The sequence below is a fragment of the Melozone crissalis genome, unplaced genomic scaffold, assembly GCF_028551555.1.
Source record: "Melozone crissalis strain CALT ecotype California unplaced genomic scaffold, PUWL_Pcris_2 ptg000231l_1, whole genome shotgun sequence".
NCBI lineage: Eukaryota > Metazoa > Chordata > Aves > Passeriformes > Passerellidae > Melozone > Melozone crissalis.
The window spans coordinates 1,885,667-1,900,101 of NW_026535993.1; the positions used below are offsets into that span (position 1 = coordinate 1,885,667).

The 14,435-nt window shown below is 51.8% G+C and overlaps 1 protein-coding gene across 1 annotated transcript; it reads left to right on the plus strand.

The window, feature by feature from the left end:
- Positions 1 to 297: 297 nt before the first annotated feature.
- On the plus strand, positions 298 to 4,877 carry LOC128949405 (olfactory receptor 14J1-like; the record flags this gene model as incomplete). The annotated part of the gene is made up of 2 exons (XM_054294267.1): positions 298 to 759; positions 4,869 to 4,877. Coding segments are annotated over 2 exons (471 nt in total), but the record flags the coding sequence as incomplete, so codon positions are not given.
- Between the last annotated feature and the right edge of the window lie 9,558 nt (positions 4,878 to 14,435).

Below are 14,435 nucleotides of genomic sequence, written 5' to 3' on the forward strand. Positions count from 1 at the left end.
TTGCTGGGCATCTCCCTGGCTGCCCTCCTGGGCAACGGCCTCATCATCAGCGCCGTAGCCTGCGGCCACCACCTGCACACGCCCATGTTCTTCTTCCTGCTCAACCTGGCCCTCAGCGACCTGGGCTCCATCTGCACCACTGTCCCCAAAGCCATGCACAATTCCCTCTGGGACACCAGAGACATCTCCTACTCAGGATGTGTTGCACAGGTTTTCTTCTTTCTCTTCTTTATCACAACAGAATTTTCCCTCCTGACCATCATGTGCTACGACCGCTACGTGTCCATCTGCAAACCCCTGCACTACGGGACCCTCCTGGGCAGCAGAGCTTGTGCCCACATGGCAGCAGCTGCCTGGGCCAGTGCCTTTCTCAATGCTCTGCTGCACACAGCCAATACATTTTCCCTGCCCCTGTGCCATGGCAATGCCCTGGACCGGTTCTTCTGTGAAATCCCACACATCCTCAAGCTCTCCTGCTCCAAATACTACCTCAGGAAAATAAAAGTTTCTGTTTTCACTGTCTCCATAGCTTTTGGTTGTTTTGTGTTCATTGTTTTTTCCTATGTGCAGATCTTCAGGGCTGTGCTGAGGATCCCCTCTGAGCAGGGACGGCACAAAGCCTTTTCCACCTGCCTCCCTCACCTGGCTGTGGTCTCCCTGTTTTTCAGCACTATCGTGTTTGCTCACCTGAAGCCCCCCTCCATCTCCTCCCCATCCCTGGATCTGGCAGTGTCAGTTCTGTACTCGTTGGTGCCTCCAGCCCTGAACCCCCTCATCTACAGCCTGAGGAACCAGGAGCTCAAGGCTGCAGTGTGGAGACTGATGACTGGATGGTTTCAGAAACAATAAACTGCTGGCCAGTTTCTGCAAGTCACTCCTAATAAGAGTCATCTTTGATAGTACTTGGGTTTGGTCGTTTGTTCTTTTTATTCCTTTGTTTTAGTTTTTAAATATTGTCCACAAAGGCATGCCATTGTTTGTGCCATTTCTCATTTTGTTTCTCTCCATCTTCCCTGTGGCCACAGATTGTACCAATAAGGTCCTGTGCTCTCAGTGGCTTTAAATAAACTAAAGGATCTCCCAGAAAAGTTTTCTGCAGAGATACCCATTTCCTTGCCTACTATGGACCTGCAGCAGCAATGTCTGTGTGCAGAGCTGGGGGTATGTCAGGGGCTGCACAGCAGCTATGCTCCTGCTGGCCACACCACTCCTAATCCAGGCCAGGAGCCATTGGCCTTCTTGCCCACCCGGGCACAGTGCTGCCTCATGTCCAGCCTGCTGTCCATCAGTGCCCCAGGTCCCTTTCTGCCTGGCCGCTGTCCAGCCACTCTGTCCCCAGCCTGTAGCGCTGCAGGGGTTGTTGTGGCCAAAGTGCAGGACCTGGCACTTGGTTGTGTTCAACCTCACCTTGTTGGATTTGGGCCCTGGATCCAGCCTGTCCAGGGCCCTCTGCAGAGCCCTCCTACCCTTGAGCAGATCCACACTCGCACTCAACTTTTGATATCCCTTGCTTCATGGGCCCCTGGAGTGTCACAAGGGTCTCCATGATTCCAGGAGGTTCCACAGAGTCACAATGGCCTCTTGATTCTAAAGGGCCCCTCGGTTTCACAGTGTTCTGTGTTCTCCCTGGACCCCGCAGTGTCACAATGGCCTCTTAGTCCCAAGGGGCACCACATTGTCAAAACTGTTTCCTTCATTCCATGAGTGTGCTCAGTGCAAAAATGGGCTCTTTGTTCCATGGGGCCCTGCATTGTCAGAATGGCCCCATTGTCACACAAGGCCGCACAATGTCACAACAGTCTCCTCATTTCTACAAAGCCACACAGTGTTACAACAGTCTTCTGAATTCCATGAGGCGGCAGAGTCCCAAAATGGACTCCTTGGTTTGATTTAGCCCTGCACTGTGAGAAGAGACCCTTGGATTTATGATGCCACACAGTATCACAATCATCACAGAATCACAGGCTGCAAAAGACCTTGGAGATCAGCAACTCCAACCTGTGACCCAACACCACCTTGTCACCCAGACCATGGCACTGAGTGCCACATCCAGTCTTTCCATAAACACCTCCAGGGACAGCTCCAGTGAGTCCATCAGCTCCCTGGGCAGCCCCTTCCAATGGCCAATCGACTTTTCTGTGAAGAACCTGTTCCAAATGTCCAGTCTAACCCTCCCTTGGCACATCTTAAGCTGTGTCCTCTTGTCCTGTCACTGTTCCCTGTCAGAAGAGACCGATCCCCCCTTGGCTGCGCCCTCCTGTCAGGGAGTTGCAGAGGGTGAAGAGGTCTCCCCTGAGCCTCCTCTTCTCCAGGATAAACAACCCCAGCTCCCTCAGCCACCCCTCATAGGACTTGTGTTCCAGACCCCTCACCGGCCTTCTTGCCCTTCTCTGGACACACTCCAGCCCCTCCATGGCCTTCCTAAATTGGGGGCCCAGGAATGGACACAGCAGTAGAGGTGTGGCCTCAGCAGTGCTGAGTGCAGGGGAAGAATCACTGCCCTGCTTCTGCTGGCCACACCATTCCTGATCCAGGCCAGGAGCCATTGGCCTTCTTGCCATCTGGCTCAGCAGGTCCCCAGCTGCTTCCTTCTGGATTTCAGGGGGGCTGTTCTGCTCCCTGTGCCCATCCACCAGCTCAGGAGAACACTTGTCCTGAGGGCAACCTGTCCTAATGTTGAAAACTGGGGCAAAGAAGGTGTTAAGCAGCTCAGCTTTTCCTTATCCTTAGTTACTCTACTCCTCACTGCATCCAATAAAGATTAGATGTTCTACTTATCCGTCCTTTTGCTATTAATTTATTTTTAAAAACATTTTTTAATATTTTTCACAGAAATGGCCTGGTTAAGATCTAATTGACCTTTCACCACTCTACTTTTCCTTCTGCATGACCTAACAACATCCTTAAACACTTCCTAAGATGCCTGATCTTCTTTCCAATGGTGATTCACCCTCTTTTTTCCTGAGTTCCCACAAAAGTTCATGCCCAGCCAGGACAATAATTTTCCTCTCTGGTTCAACTTCGGCACAGAGGGACAGGCTGCTCCTTCCCCCTTAAGATTCCTTTCTTGAGGTGTATCCATCCTTCCTGGACACCTTTGTTTTTAAGGGCTGTTTCCCGTATAAAATGAGTACCTGATTCAGTACTCTCCAAATCTGCATCCTGAATCCAAGGTCTGCCCTCCCTAATTCCAGTGATAAAGTTTTGTTGCTGCCCCTCCTTCTTTCACAGAATATTGGAAACTTGATTATTTCATGGTCACTGGACGGAGGCAGCCTTCAACCACCATATCTCCCACCAGCCCTTCTCTGTTTGTGAACAGCAGCAGACAGAGCTTTCCTTGGGAGTGGGATTGTTACCAAAAATTTGGCACAATAATATAACTCCATTACCCCAGTGTAGCATTAAGAAGCAGCATTCTTTATTTGGCCAGATGCACAGGGGGATAGCTCTTCCTAAAGCCATGCATGCTGAGGGCAGGAAAATTTCTGTTTATATTCTGTATTTTGCACACATATTCATTGATTTTCCTGAACTAAACAAACGTATGATAATCATGTCTCCAAAATCATTAACATATTTCCCCTCCCCTTTTGCATGCATTCTCCTGTCCTGGGGGGTCTCTGGTGGTCCCTGGTGCTCATGGACCCCAATGTTCCAGTGGGCCTGGCTGAGATGGCAGGACACTGAGGCTGGTGAATTTCAGTTCTCCTTCTCACACAATGGGCATTGTGTGGTTTCCACAGGCCTGGGGTTTTGGAGAACCAGCATTGTGTGTGTTCACCTGGTGTAGACAATTTATCATCTGGTAACATGAGATCACAGAGTGGGCTATGACATTACAGAGTGAGTTATGTGAGGTCATCAAGCAGCTACGGCATCATAGGCTGTCTCTGTGACATCACAGAGCCAGCTGTGAAACCACAGGGCAGAGGTCAGACATCATAGAGGAGATAATGACAACACAGAGTTGGCTGTGACATCAGAGACCATCTGTGTGACATTGATAATGAGTTGTGACATCACAGAGCAGGCTGTGACATCACGGGGAGGGGGTGGGAGCGTGATATCACAGAGCGGACTATGACACCAGAGGGTTGGCTGTGACATCAGAGACCATCTGTGTGACATTGATAATGAGTTGTGACATCACAGAGCAGGCTGTGACATCACAGGAGATCTGTGTAAAGTCACTGGGTTGGTCACTCTGCCCCAGCTCCCCCTAACAGTTTCCCTCCAGAAGTCCAATGCTGCTCATGCCCAGCAGGGTCCCTGTCCCCCCGGTGTAGTAAACACCACAGGTTTAGCAAAGGAGCCATGAAGGATCTGAACAATAGGAATGCAGACACAGCAGCAAAGAAGCTTCCTGACTCCATGGACATCTGCCCTATAACCTATCCCTATAGCCATGTAAGTCAATATCTTGTTAACCCTACTATTGGTCACTTATGGTCCCTCTAACCCTTTGCCATTGGTCAAGATTGGATTGGGGCCAAGGCTATAAAAGTAGCATATTGTACCCCTACTAACTTAGAAGAAGAAGAAGAAGAAGAGCTGAGATCCTTCACGGACCCCTCCAATAAAGCCATCTTTGTGGAATGGCCAGGGTCTTCTTCTTTCTCCTCTCTTTCTCTGCTGAAGCCTCAAGCCAAGGGCAAGCTGCCTAGCAAGCAAAGCTGAAATCATAAAAGCTGGCTAATCACTATAAGAGCTGAATATCCCCCTGCTTGCTAGGGGCTGACCCGCAACCTTGATCTAAGTGAGCTGGCCTCTGGCACTCCGTCCCCTTGGGGGCTGAGCTCTGGAGCTGTAATACCTTGCCCTAGGATAAGACCAATTAAGGCTTCATTACCCCGGAATCCCCCCAGCCCACCTAAAGGCACAGCCTCCCTCAAGGATGTTCCTAAAGATCAACCCCAAAAGCTGACATGAGGACAAGGGGCAAGGGCCGGGTGACCAGGACATCCGGGATGTGGATTATCCAGGTCACTGGGGCCTGGTTTGGGGTCCCAGGACAGGAAAGATGTCTGGCAGCTGGAGCAGGGCCTGGGAAGGGCCTCCAAGGTGAGGCTGGAGCCCTTGGGCTGTGAGCAGAGGCTGAGGGAGCTGGGCTGGTCCAGCTTGGAGCAGGGAAGGCTGAGGGGCTCCTCATCCCAGCCTGGCAGTGCCAGCCAGGAGGGGATGGAGAACACAGAGCCAGGCTCTTCATCGGGGGGCCTGGGGGGAGACAAAAGCCAATGGGTGGGAGGGGAAAGAGGGGAGATCAGCCAGGACAGGAGGAGATGAAATGAGTCAGGCTGGTTTCAGCATTTTCTCAACACCAAAAGCAGCCTGAAACCCTTCTCCATGTACCACTGACAGCTTTGCAAATCAGGAACTGTTCAGGCTGCTTTGCCCCTACTCCAGGATGGGCATCCTGATACAAGAACTTCACTGTGTTTATATCTATCACAGAAACATATTTTTCTAAAAGATATTTTAGTATGGAAATCACTTGCGGATGGTGGACATGTCAGACGCTGCTGAGACCATGCACATGGCTCAGGGAAGAGCATGATTGTTATTGAATTGTGTCCTGTTCAACCATGGTCTGTTGGCCATAAAGAGAAACTTTCTCTGCTCTGAGTCCCACCAGTTCCTGACCACCAAAGGACACAAACCTGGTGAGTTCTGGCTCCCACTCCAGTGGTGGCACTTGCACCTCCCTCCATCCCCAGAGCAGAGCTCCCTTGTCCCAGAGAGTCCCTGGCAGTGCAGGGATGAAGGAAACAGGACAGGCTGTGGGGATCAGGGGCAGGGCACAGCCAGGGATTTGGGGTGGTTGTGAGCCCAGGGCAGGACGTGGCCCTTGGCCTTGGTGAACCTCATCCCATTGTCCTGGGCCAATGGCTCCAGCCTGGCCAGATCCCTCTGAGAGCTTCCTGCCCTCCAGCACAGCCACACTGCCACCCAGCTTGGGCTCACCTGAGAAATGACTGAGGGTGCCCTCGATGGCCTCATCCAGATCAGCAATAAAGAGATTTCACTGACCTGGCCCCAATCCTGAGCCCTGGGAACACCCCTGGATGTGACTCCATTCTTCAGCTGCTCTGAGTGACAGGGGTTGGATGAGGGAAATGGTGGGGAGGGGGTAGAGACAAAATGTGATTGATTGCCAGCCATGAAGGGTCTTGATTTTCATATCTGTTCAGACTGCATGAGGAGGGGCTGGGGATCAATATCTACTGGGGATTGCTGATACCAATCTATAAACAGGAAAAGAAAACTAAACACGACTAAATAATTCTGTCTGCATTGTTTTCAATATCGTAGATTCACTTTGAATACACTTCTGAAATTTGTCTAATTAAGCACAGAAGAACTGAAGATTTGAATTATTCCCTCGGCCTTCTCTTGTTTGGGTGTTTTGAACAAATGTTTATGAGCCTTTGTCACTGAATTCCTGAACTGAAGAGCTCAACAAAGAAGAGGCCTCTGTAAAAGTAAAATTTATCACACGCCTACAAGGTGCTGAGGATCCATCCTCATCAAAGCAGAAATGAACAGAAATGGGCACAGCTTTGTGGCTGGCCCAGCTTTGGGATGGGCCCTGGGCCTGGAGCAGGAGCAGCTCTTGAGGGCCCCAAGGCCGGGGCTCTTGTGCTGCCTTGGGCAGATGGGATGGCAGCAGGGGCTGCAGAGCTCTCAGCATCTCCTGCAGAGGAGAGCAGGGCACCCAGGGAGCCTCCTTTCCCTTGGCCAGGCACATTCCCCCATGCTGGGGCTGAGTCCTGTGGCAGCTGCAGCTGCTGCTGTGCCCTTGCCAGGGGCTGAGGCCGTGGGGCAGTGCCCAGAGCAGCCTGGCCTGAGCAGAGCTGTGGGGCCAGAGCCGGCTGGGCTGGGCTGGGGAGAGGCCCTTGGTGCTGCCCAGAGCTCAGGGCAGCTGGCAGAGCTTGCAGGGAGCTGGGCTGGGCTCAGCGTGCCTGGCCCAGAAACCATCAGTGTCCATCTCAGCCTGGCTGAGCCTGCAGGGGCCAAGAAGAGCAGCCCAGGGTCTGCAAGTTCTCTGGGTGGGAGCTGAGCTTGTGAACCCCTGAGCCCTGCCAAGTGCTGGGGCTGCACCTCCAGCTCCAGAGGAGATGGGACAGATGAGAGCAGGGACAAATCATTCCTGCTGGATTCTTTCTTGTGTTTGCTTGTACAGTGACCAGGATCCATATTTAGAGGAGGTGTTTTGTGTCAGATAACACTGGTAGAGTGAAAAGAATAATATTATGAACCTGAAAATAATATTTCATGCATAAGACACACTGAGGAAACAAAAGACACATATGATCAGAAGAGCAGCTGAAGACACATATGATCAGAAGAGTAGCTGAGTTTTTTAGAGGATGAGAGACCCATTGATGTTCAAACCTGTAGTCAAACCTGTTCAAATACTTTCCTCAGGCCTTTCTTGAGATGAGAGGTGACCAACAGAGGCCAAGGCCAGCCAGAGCTCTCTGTCCTGGCAGCTTTTGTCATGGATTCCCTTGCATATAGGGAATTTTTCAGAGGGAGCATCAGTTTTGACTGTGAGAACCTGGGAAGACAGATGGTTCTTTTCCACATTAAGGAAAGCACAGAGTCCCAGTTCTCCAGGGGCTGATGAGAGGCAGCCCTCAGCATTCTAAGATCAGCTGGACCTTTTCAGTGGCCCCTGGGAGGCCAAACCAGCCAAACCTGTTCCATCTCCCCTTGGTTCCATGAGGCCCTGCAGTGTCACAATGTTCTCCTTGCTTCTGCAGCGTGGCCCCGTGCTTCCATGAGACCGTGCAGGGTCACAGTGGCCCTTTGGTTCCGTGGGGCCCCACAGTGTCACAATGCTCTCCATGATTCCATGGGGCCTTGCAATTCCACAATGCTCTCCATGGATCCACGGTGCCCTGCAGGATCACAACGGACCTTTGGTTCCACGAGGCCCTGAAATGCAGCAATGGCCTCTTGGTTCCACAAAGCCCTGCTGCTTCACACTGGCCCCTTGGGACCATACGGCCCAGCAGAGCCACAGTGATGGCCTTGGTACCACGAGGCCCCACAGTGTCACCATGATCCCCACAGGAAGGAAACCACACAGCCCCAGTGTTTCAGGAGCTGATGAACTGCAGTCACCAGAGGCCAAGGCCAGGCCTGTCTGTCTGTCCTGGCAGCTTTGTCTTGGAGGAGCTCTTGGATATTGGAAATTTTGAATGTGGAATCCCAATTTCAGCCATTTCTCCCTGGAGGAGAAGGCCAGTTCTTTTCCACAGAAAGGAAAGAATGGAGCCCCTGTGCTTGGAAGGCAGGTGAGAGCCAGCCCTCAGGAGGCCAAGGCCAGCCAGACCTGGCTGGACAGGCAGCTTTTGTGTAGAAGCAATCAATGGATATAGGACTTTTGCAGGTGGAATCCCAATTTTAGCCATGAGCACTTGCAAAAACATAGTTCTTTTCCATAGGAAGGAAAGGGTGGAGCCTCAGTCTTTGAAGGCAGGTGAGACTGAAATTTCAGGAAGACCAGGTCAGCCAGACTTGCTGGCAATGGCAGATTTTGTCTGGGAACAATCCCTGGATATTGGGAATTTTGGAGACGGAATCCTTTTTTGGCCATGGATGCTTGAATGAGAAGGGCAGTTCTTTTCCAATTGAAGGAAAGCCCAGAGCCCCAGGGTTTCAGGGGTACAAAAGAAGAGACCTTCGACATGCCAAGGGCAGTTGGACCAGTCAGACCAAGCCAACCAGACCAGTTCCCTGTTCCCTTGTTTCCATGAGGCCCTGCAGTGTCCCAGTGGTGGTGTCATATTGGATCCTTGGTTCCATCAGGCCCAGATGTCTCACACTGGCCTCTTGTTTCCATGGGGCTCCAGTGTCACAATGGTCCCTTGCTTCCATGAGGCCTGGCAGTGTCACAGGGGTCTCCTTGGTGCTGCAGTGTCACAATGGACCCTTGTTTCCATGAAGACTTGCAGTGTCACAGGGGTCTCCTGGACCCATGAGGCCCGGCAGAGCCCCTTGTTTCAATGAAGCATCAAATTGTCAGAATGGCCTCCAGGATTCCATGAGGCCCCACAATGTCCCAATGGACCGTTGGTTCCATGGGGTCCTGCAATGTTCATGGATCCTTAGTTCCATGGGGCCCTGCAGTGTCACAATGGCCTTCTTGGTTCCATGGTGCCACACAGTGTGACAACTTCCCCTTGGTCTGCCAAGACTCCAGAGTGTCACAATGGTTCCTTGCTTGCATGAGGCCTTGTAGTGTCACAATGGTCTCCATGATCCCACAAGGCCTTGCAGTGTCACAACAGACCATTGGTTTCATGGAGCCCCAGAGTGTCACTATGGTCTCCTTGATTCCACAAGGCTCTGAAGTGCCACAATGGCCCTTTGGTTCCACAAGGCCTCCAAGTGTAAAAATGGCCTCCATGATTCCATGTGGCCCTGCTGTGTCACAATGGACCTTGGGTTCCATGATGTCCCAGAGTGTCACAACGGTATCTTGGTTCCACAGTGTCAGAATGGACCCTTCATCCCATGGACACCCACAGTGTTCACTGCAGTCCCCTTGATTCCACCAGGCCCTGCCATGCTCTAATGGCCCCTTGGTTCCACTGGGTCCCAAAGTGTCAGAACAGTCTCCATTGTTCCATGAGGCCCCGCAATGTCACTGTGCTCCCCTTGGTTCCACAGGGCCCCACAGTGGAACAATGGACTCTTGGTTCCATGAGGTTCCTGAGTCACAATGGTCTCCTTGGATCCGCAGTGTCACAATTGCCCCTTGGCTCTGTGTGGCCACTCTGTGTCACAACGGCTCATGGTTCCATGAGGCTACAGAGTTTATAAAACGACCCTTGGTTCCATCAGGCCTTGCTGTGTCACAATGGACTTGTGGTTCCATGAGCTCTCACACTGCCAGCAGCAGTCTCCTTGGTGCTGCAGTGTCACCATGGACCCTTTGTTTCATGTTGTCCCGCAGTAGAACACGGTCACCTTGGTTCCGTGAGGTTCTGCAGTGCCACAATGGACCCATGGTTCCACCAGGCCTTGCTGTGTCACAATGGCCCCTTGGTTCCAAGAGGTTTCTCAGGGTCACAATGGTCTTCTTGGATCCGCAGTATCACAATGGACCATTGGTCCAATGTGGCCCCAATGTGCCCAAATGGATTTTGGTTCCATGGGGTTCTGCTGTGTCACAATGGACCCTTTGTTCCATGAGTTTGCACAGTATCACAGCTGACTCCTTGGTTCTGTGAGGAACCACTGTCACCAACTCTCTGAAATATCAGAAAAAGGGTCCTGAACGCTCATTTGCTATTTCAGAGAGTGTCATATATTCAGGACTGAGCTCTAGTGAGTGATAAATCCTAATCTTTTTTGGACATGTAATTCTACCACTGTGTTGCCTATAAACAGTTATTGAATGCCACTTAGAATTTACCCACTTCCATAAAATCCACCCCAAGTTCCAAGATTCACAACTTCTTTTCTCTATCCCTGCACCCTTGAGCCAGATGTCTTCTTTTCCTCCAACCATCCTTGCTGTGAAAGCGGCCCCTGCATGTCTTGTTCCTGTGCTGAAAGTTCACAGGCAGGGTAAAAGTGGAATGAACCCTTTTGGTATCAGCCCCAGGCTTTGTGTGGGCAGGCAGAGGCAGGCAGGAGGCAGAGCTGTCAGCAAAGGAAGGGGCCAGCCAGGTGGGGCAGCCGGGGGATGCCGACAGCCTGCAGGGACAGAGGGGCAGGGCAGGGACACCGTGGGACAGCCTGGGCTGCACAGGGCACAGGCATGTGCAGCAGCTGCAAGACAGCCCTGCCAGAGCCAACTTGGGCAGCACTTTGGCCATGGCTGCTGGGCCTGGACCTGAGGCAGGAGCAGGAGACAAGTGACCCTTGCAGGCCTGGGGCCTCATTGCCTCCTTGTCCCTGCTCAGCAGCCTGGCAGGGGCCGCCCCATGCTCCTGCCCTTGCCATTGCACATCCCCACATGCCAGTGCCCATCCCGGCAAGAGCCCTGAGCAAGGAGGGAGGGACAGCATCTGCCTGGCCAGGGGCTGGGGCTCAGCCCTTGGCCCTTTGCATTCCTCAAACACATCCAGCTTTGCTCAGCACCAGAGACACCTCGGCCTTGTTTGTCCCCAGCTGTCATCATTGCCTCCAGTGCTCTGCTCTAACTGGAATCTGGGGACACTTTCTCAGTCATGTCCCTTAGTGGGACCCATTAAAACTTTAAGAAAATTTGGAGTCTACATTTAAATTTGAGAAGTTTTTTGAAGACACTCTCTCAGGGACTGAGTCTGAGTCTGATGTAAACAACACCAAAGCCCTGAGAGGGTCATTAAAGTTTTCCTAGTAAACTTATGGAGAAAGATTTAAAAGAACTTGTAAAAAATACGCATTCCAATTTTAAAGGATGTATTTTATTTTATTTCTCTTTACATCAGAGGTGATTGCAGCATTCTTTGATTGATATTGACCCAGGGTCTCTCCTCAGCAGCTCTGGCCTGCTCACAGAAGCTGTGCCTGGAGCTCTGACCCAGTGTGGACAACCTTGCTCCACATTGCCCAGCCCCATCCTGTCTGTCCTCACTCCCCTGGGACCTGCTGTGCTTGCAGAGCTGGCTGCCCTCAGCCTAAGAGGGGTTTTCACTTTTGGGGGCTTTTTGAAGCAATCTGAAACTCCTGAGTTTCCCCACTGCAAACAGACACACTGCTCAGGTGTGTGCCAGCCCCAGGTGCCACCAAAGCCACTGCAGAGCTGCCCTGGGCCAGCTGTGAGGGTGGATCATCAGCCCAAGCTGCACTGGGCCACTGCAAGGGGCTGTGGCCATGGGCACTGCACTGACCCCACTGCTGGGTTTGGCTGCCACGGCCACCGAGAGAAATTAAACTGTCCTTGGAAACACTGGGGAGGACTGGGACATACTGGGGAACACTGGGAATGCTGTAGGAGTCACTGGGACATACTAGGAGTGATACTGAGGAGGAGTGGGACAACCTGGGAGTACGAGGAATACTGAGGGGGAATCTGGGTGGAGGGGGATGGACTGTGGGGGTACACTGGGACATACTGGGAGTGATACTGGGGCAAACTGGGGACACTGGGGACATTGCGGGGAAGACTGGGGGCACTGGGGCATCCTCTGGATGAAATTGAGTTGAACTGGAAGGGACTGGGAATAAACTCAGGTGTATTGGGAGGGACTGGGCAGTACCAGGAGGGGCTGGAGGAGGGTGAATGGGCTGTTCCCGCCTCCACCGCATCCCATTTGCCGAGGCTCCCGCAAATCACCTACTGCAGCCAATCAGCACAAGGAACCCGGTTTTGGGGGTGGTGCCTAGATTGGCGCCTTGCCTTTTTGCCTACAACTCCCATCATGCCCCACGGCCCGATTGAACCATATTACAGCCGGAATAACAACTCCCGTCATGCCCGACGCTCCACAGAACACCGGGATCCGCCCCCATCTGTTCCATAAGTGTCCCCCACACCTTCCAGGATCCCGCAGTGCCCCCTCAGCGCCCATTTGGGACCCCCCAAAAGCGTCCCTGGACCCTTGAGTGATCCCAACCCCACAGATGCCTGGTACAGCCACTTCTGGGAATTCATCTCCTCCCATCCCCCGCGGCCCCAGAGCCCCTCAGAACACAGTCCCGTGCCTAAAACTCCTGCCGTGCCCCGCGCTCTAAGAACCTGGTTAGAGCTCCCCGAGCTCCCCCTAAGGGCTCTCGACCCATTTAAGTTCCACCGAGGACCTCAAGTCGCGGCTCGGACGCAAAAGTGTCCCCCAAGTGCCTTCCCGGACCCCCAAACATTGTGTTCGAGCCACTCTCGGGACTACAGCTCCCATCATGCTCCGCGGCGCAAGTCCAGCGTTATTCCAGCCGGGACTTCATCTCCCGTCATGCCCTTCGCCCCACCGAGAGCCATTGCAGCTGCGCCCAGAACTCCCGTGATGCTCCGCGGCCCCATTAAACCGTATGATACCCGCGCTACAGGAGTCTCTGAAGCATCAGAGCCTCCAGCCAGGCTGGTGGTCGCTGCATTTATGCACAAGAATCGGCCCGGGCACAGCAGGATCTGCTCATCTCGAGGGCTGCCCCGAGGCCCCACCTGGAGAGCTCCAAACATTTCAGTCTCACAGTTAATTTCGAAGGTGACTAATTTTTGTTCATTTTGGAGCTGGTTCATTTTGAGGGCTCTTGACTGAGCTCAGTCACTTGGTTTCAAGTTGATGGCCTGTCTCAGACCAGCCTCTGCTCTGCTCTGTGTGGACAATGAGATGGGAGAGTCCTTGGGCCACCCAGGGGTCCAGTGACTTCGGTGCTCTGGTTGTCATCAACAGAGCTTTGTTTCACTGCTTCAGACCCTCCCTCTCCTCTTCTCCCCGGCATTTTAAATAATCCTATTTTCAAAGTCACCTGCTCTGCTCTTCATGTCTAAAAGCAAACCAAAAAACCTGAAAGGGAAAATACCTTTTTCTTAGACATAGCTTTATTTTAGACTTTATTAGAAAATACAGTCTTTATTGCATATATTTTTCTCATGCATTTTGGTTTCAAAACAGAGTAACTTAATTACTTAATTAATCCAGCATTTGAGACTTGAAAAGTGAGTTTAATCTATTCCCTGCAGGCACCCAGGAGAATTTGTTGTCTCGAGGCTCCCTCTGTAACCAGTAGAGACAAGAGAACATTTGGAGGCTGGGTGCTCCCATCTGGCACACAAAGCAAAAATTACAAATCTCTCACTCTGCACTTGGGTTATTTGCTATCAATGGCAATGAAGGACTGCATGGGAACAGTTGCATTTTGGTGCAGACAGGAGACAGCTCAGATTGTGACACTCTGTGTGGATCCATAATAAATTCCAGTCCTCATTTGGAGCACTCAAAAACCAAGTTATAATTGGTCCCTATTCTGCCCTCCCCACTCCTTTCCTGACGAGCCAGAGAGGGAAAAGCTGTGGAAGAAAGCAGAGGGTTGCAAAAGAGATACTTGGGATTGCTTATTTTGGAATCAACAGATCCTCAGGGACTCCTGTCCAAAGGCAAGTACTGAAAAGTAGAAACAAGGAACTTCAATGTACAGATTGGATGTAATTTCACAGTTTAGTGTTTGCGCTGTAGATGAGAGGTGTTTGGCACATGGGTGTGACAGATTTTGCAGTAGGTCTGAGTGAGCTGGGAATTTCCCACGAAAGGGGGGAAATAGCCAAGAACTCTTTAGAATCCTCTGTTCTGGTGAAAGAACTTTTGGGGAGTGTTTGGAAAAGGTAGAAAGAACACAATAAACCCCTGGCGTCTCTACCTGAAATGGTAAACAGAACAATCAGGGTGTAAGAATTGTTTGGAGCACGATCTCTGTGCTCTATAGCAAGACTGCAGGAAAAGAAAAAAGCAGAGAAGGAAGGATAGAAATGTTTGTCCAGACTGTGAAATTTTCCC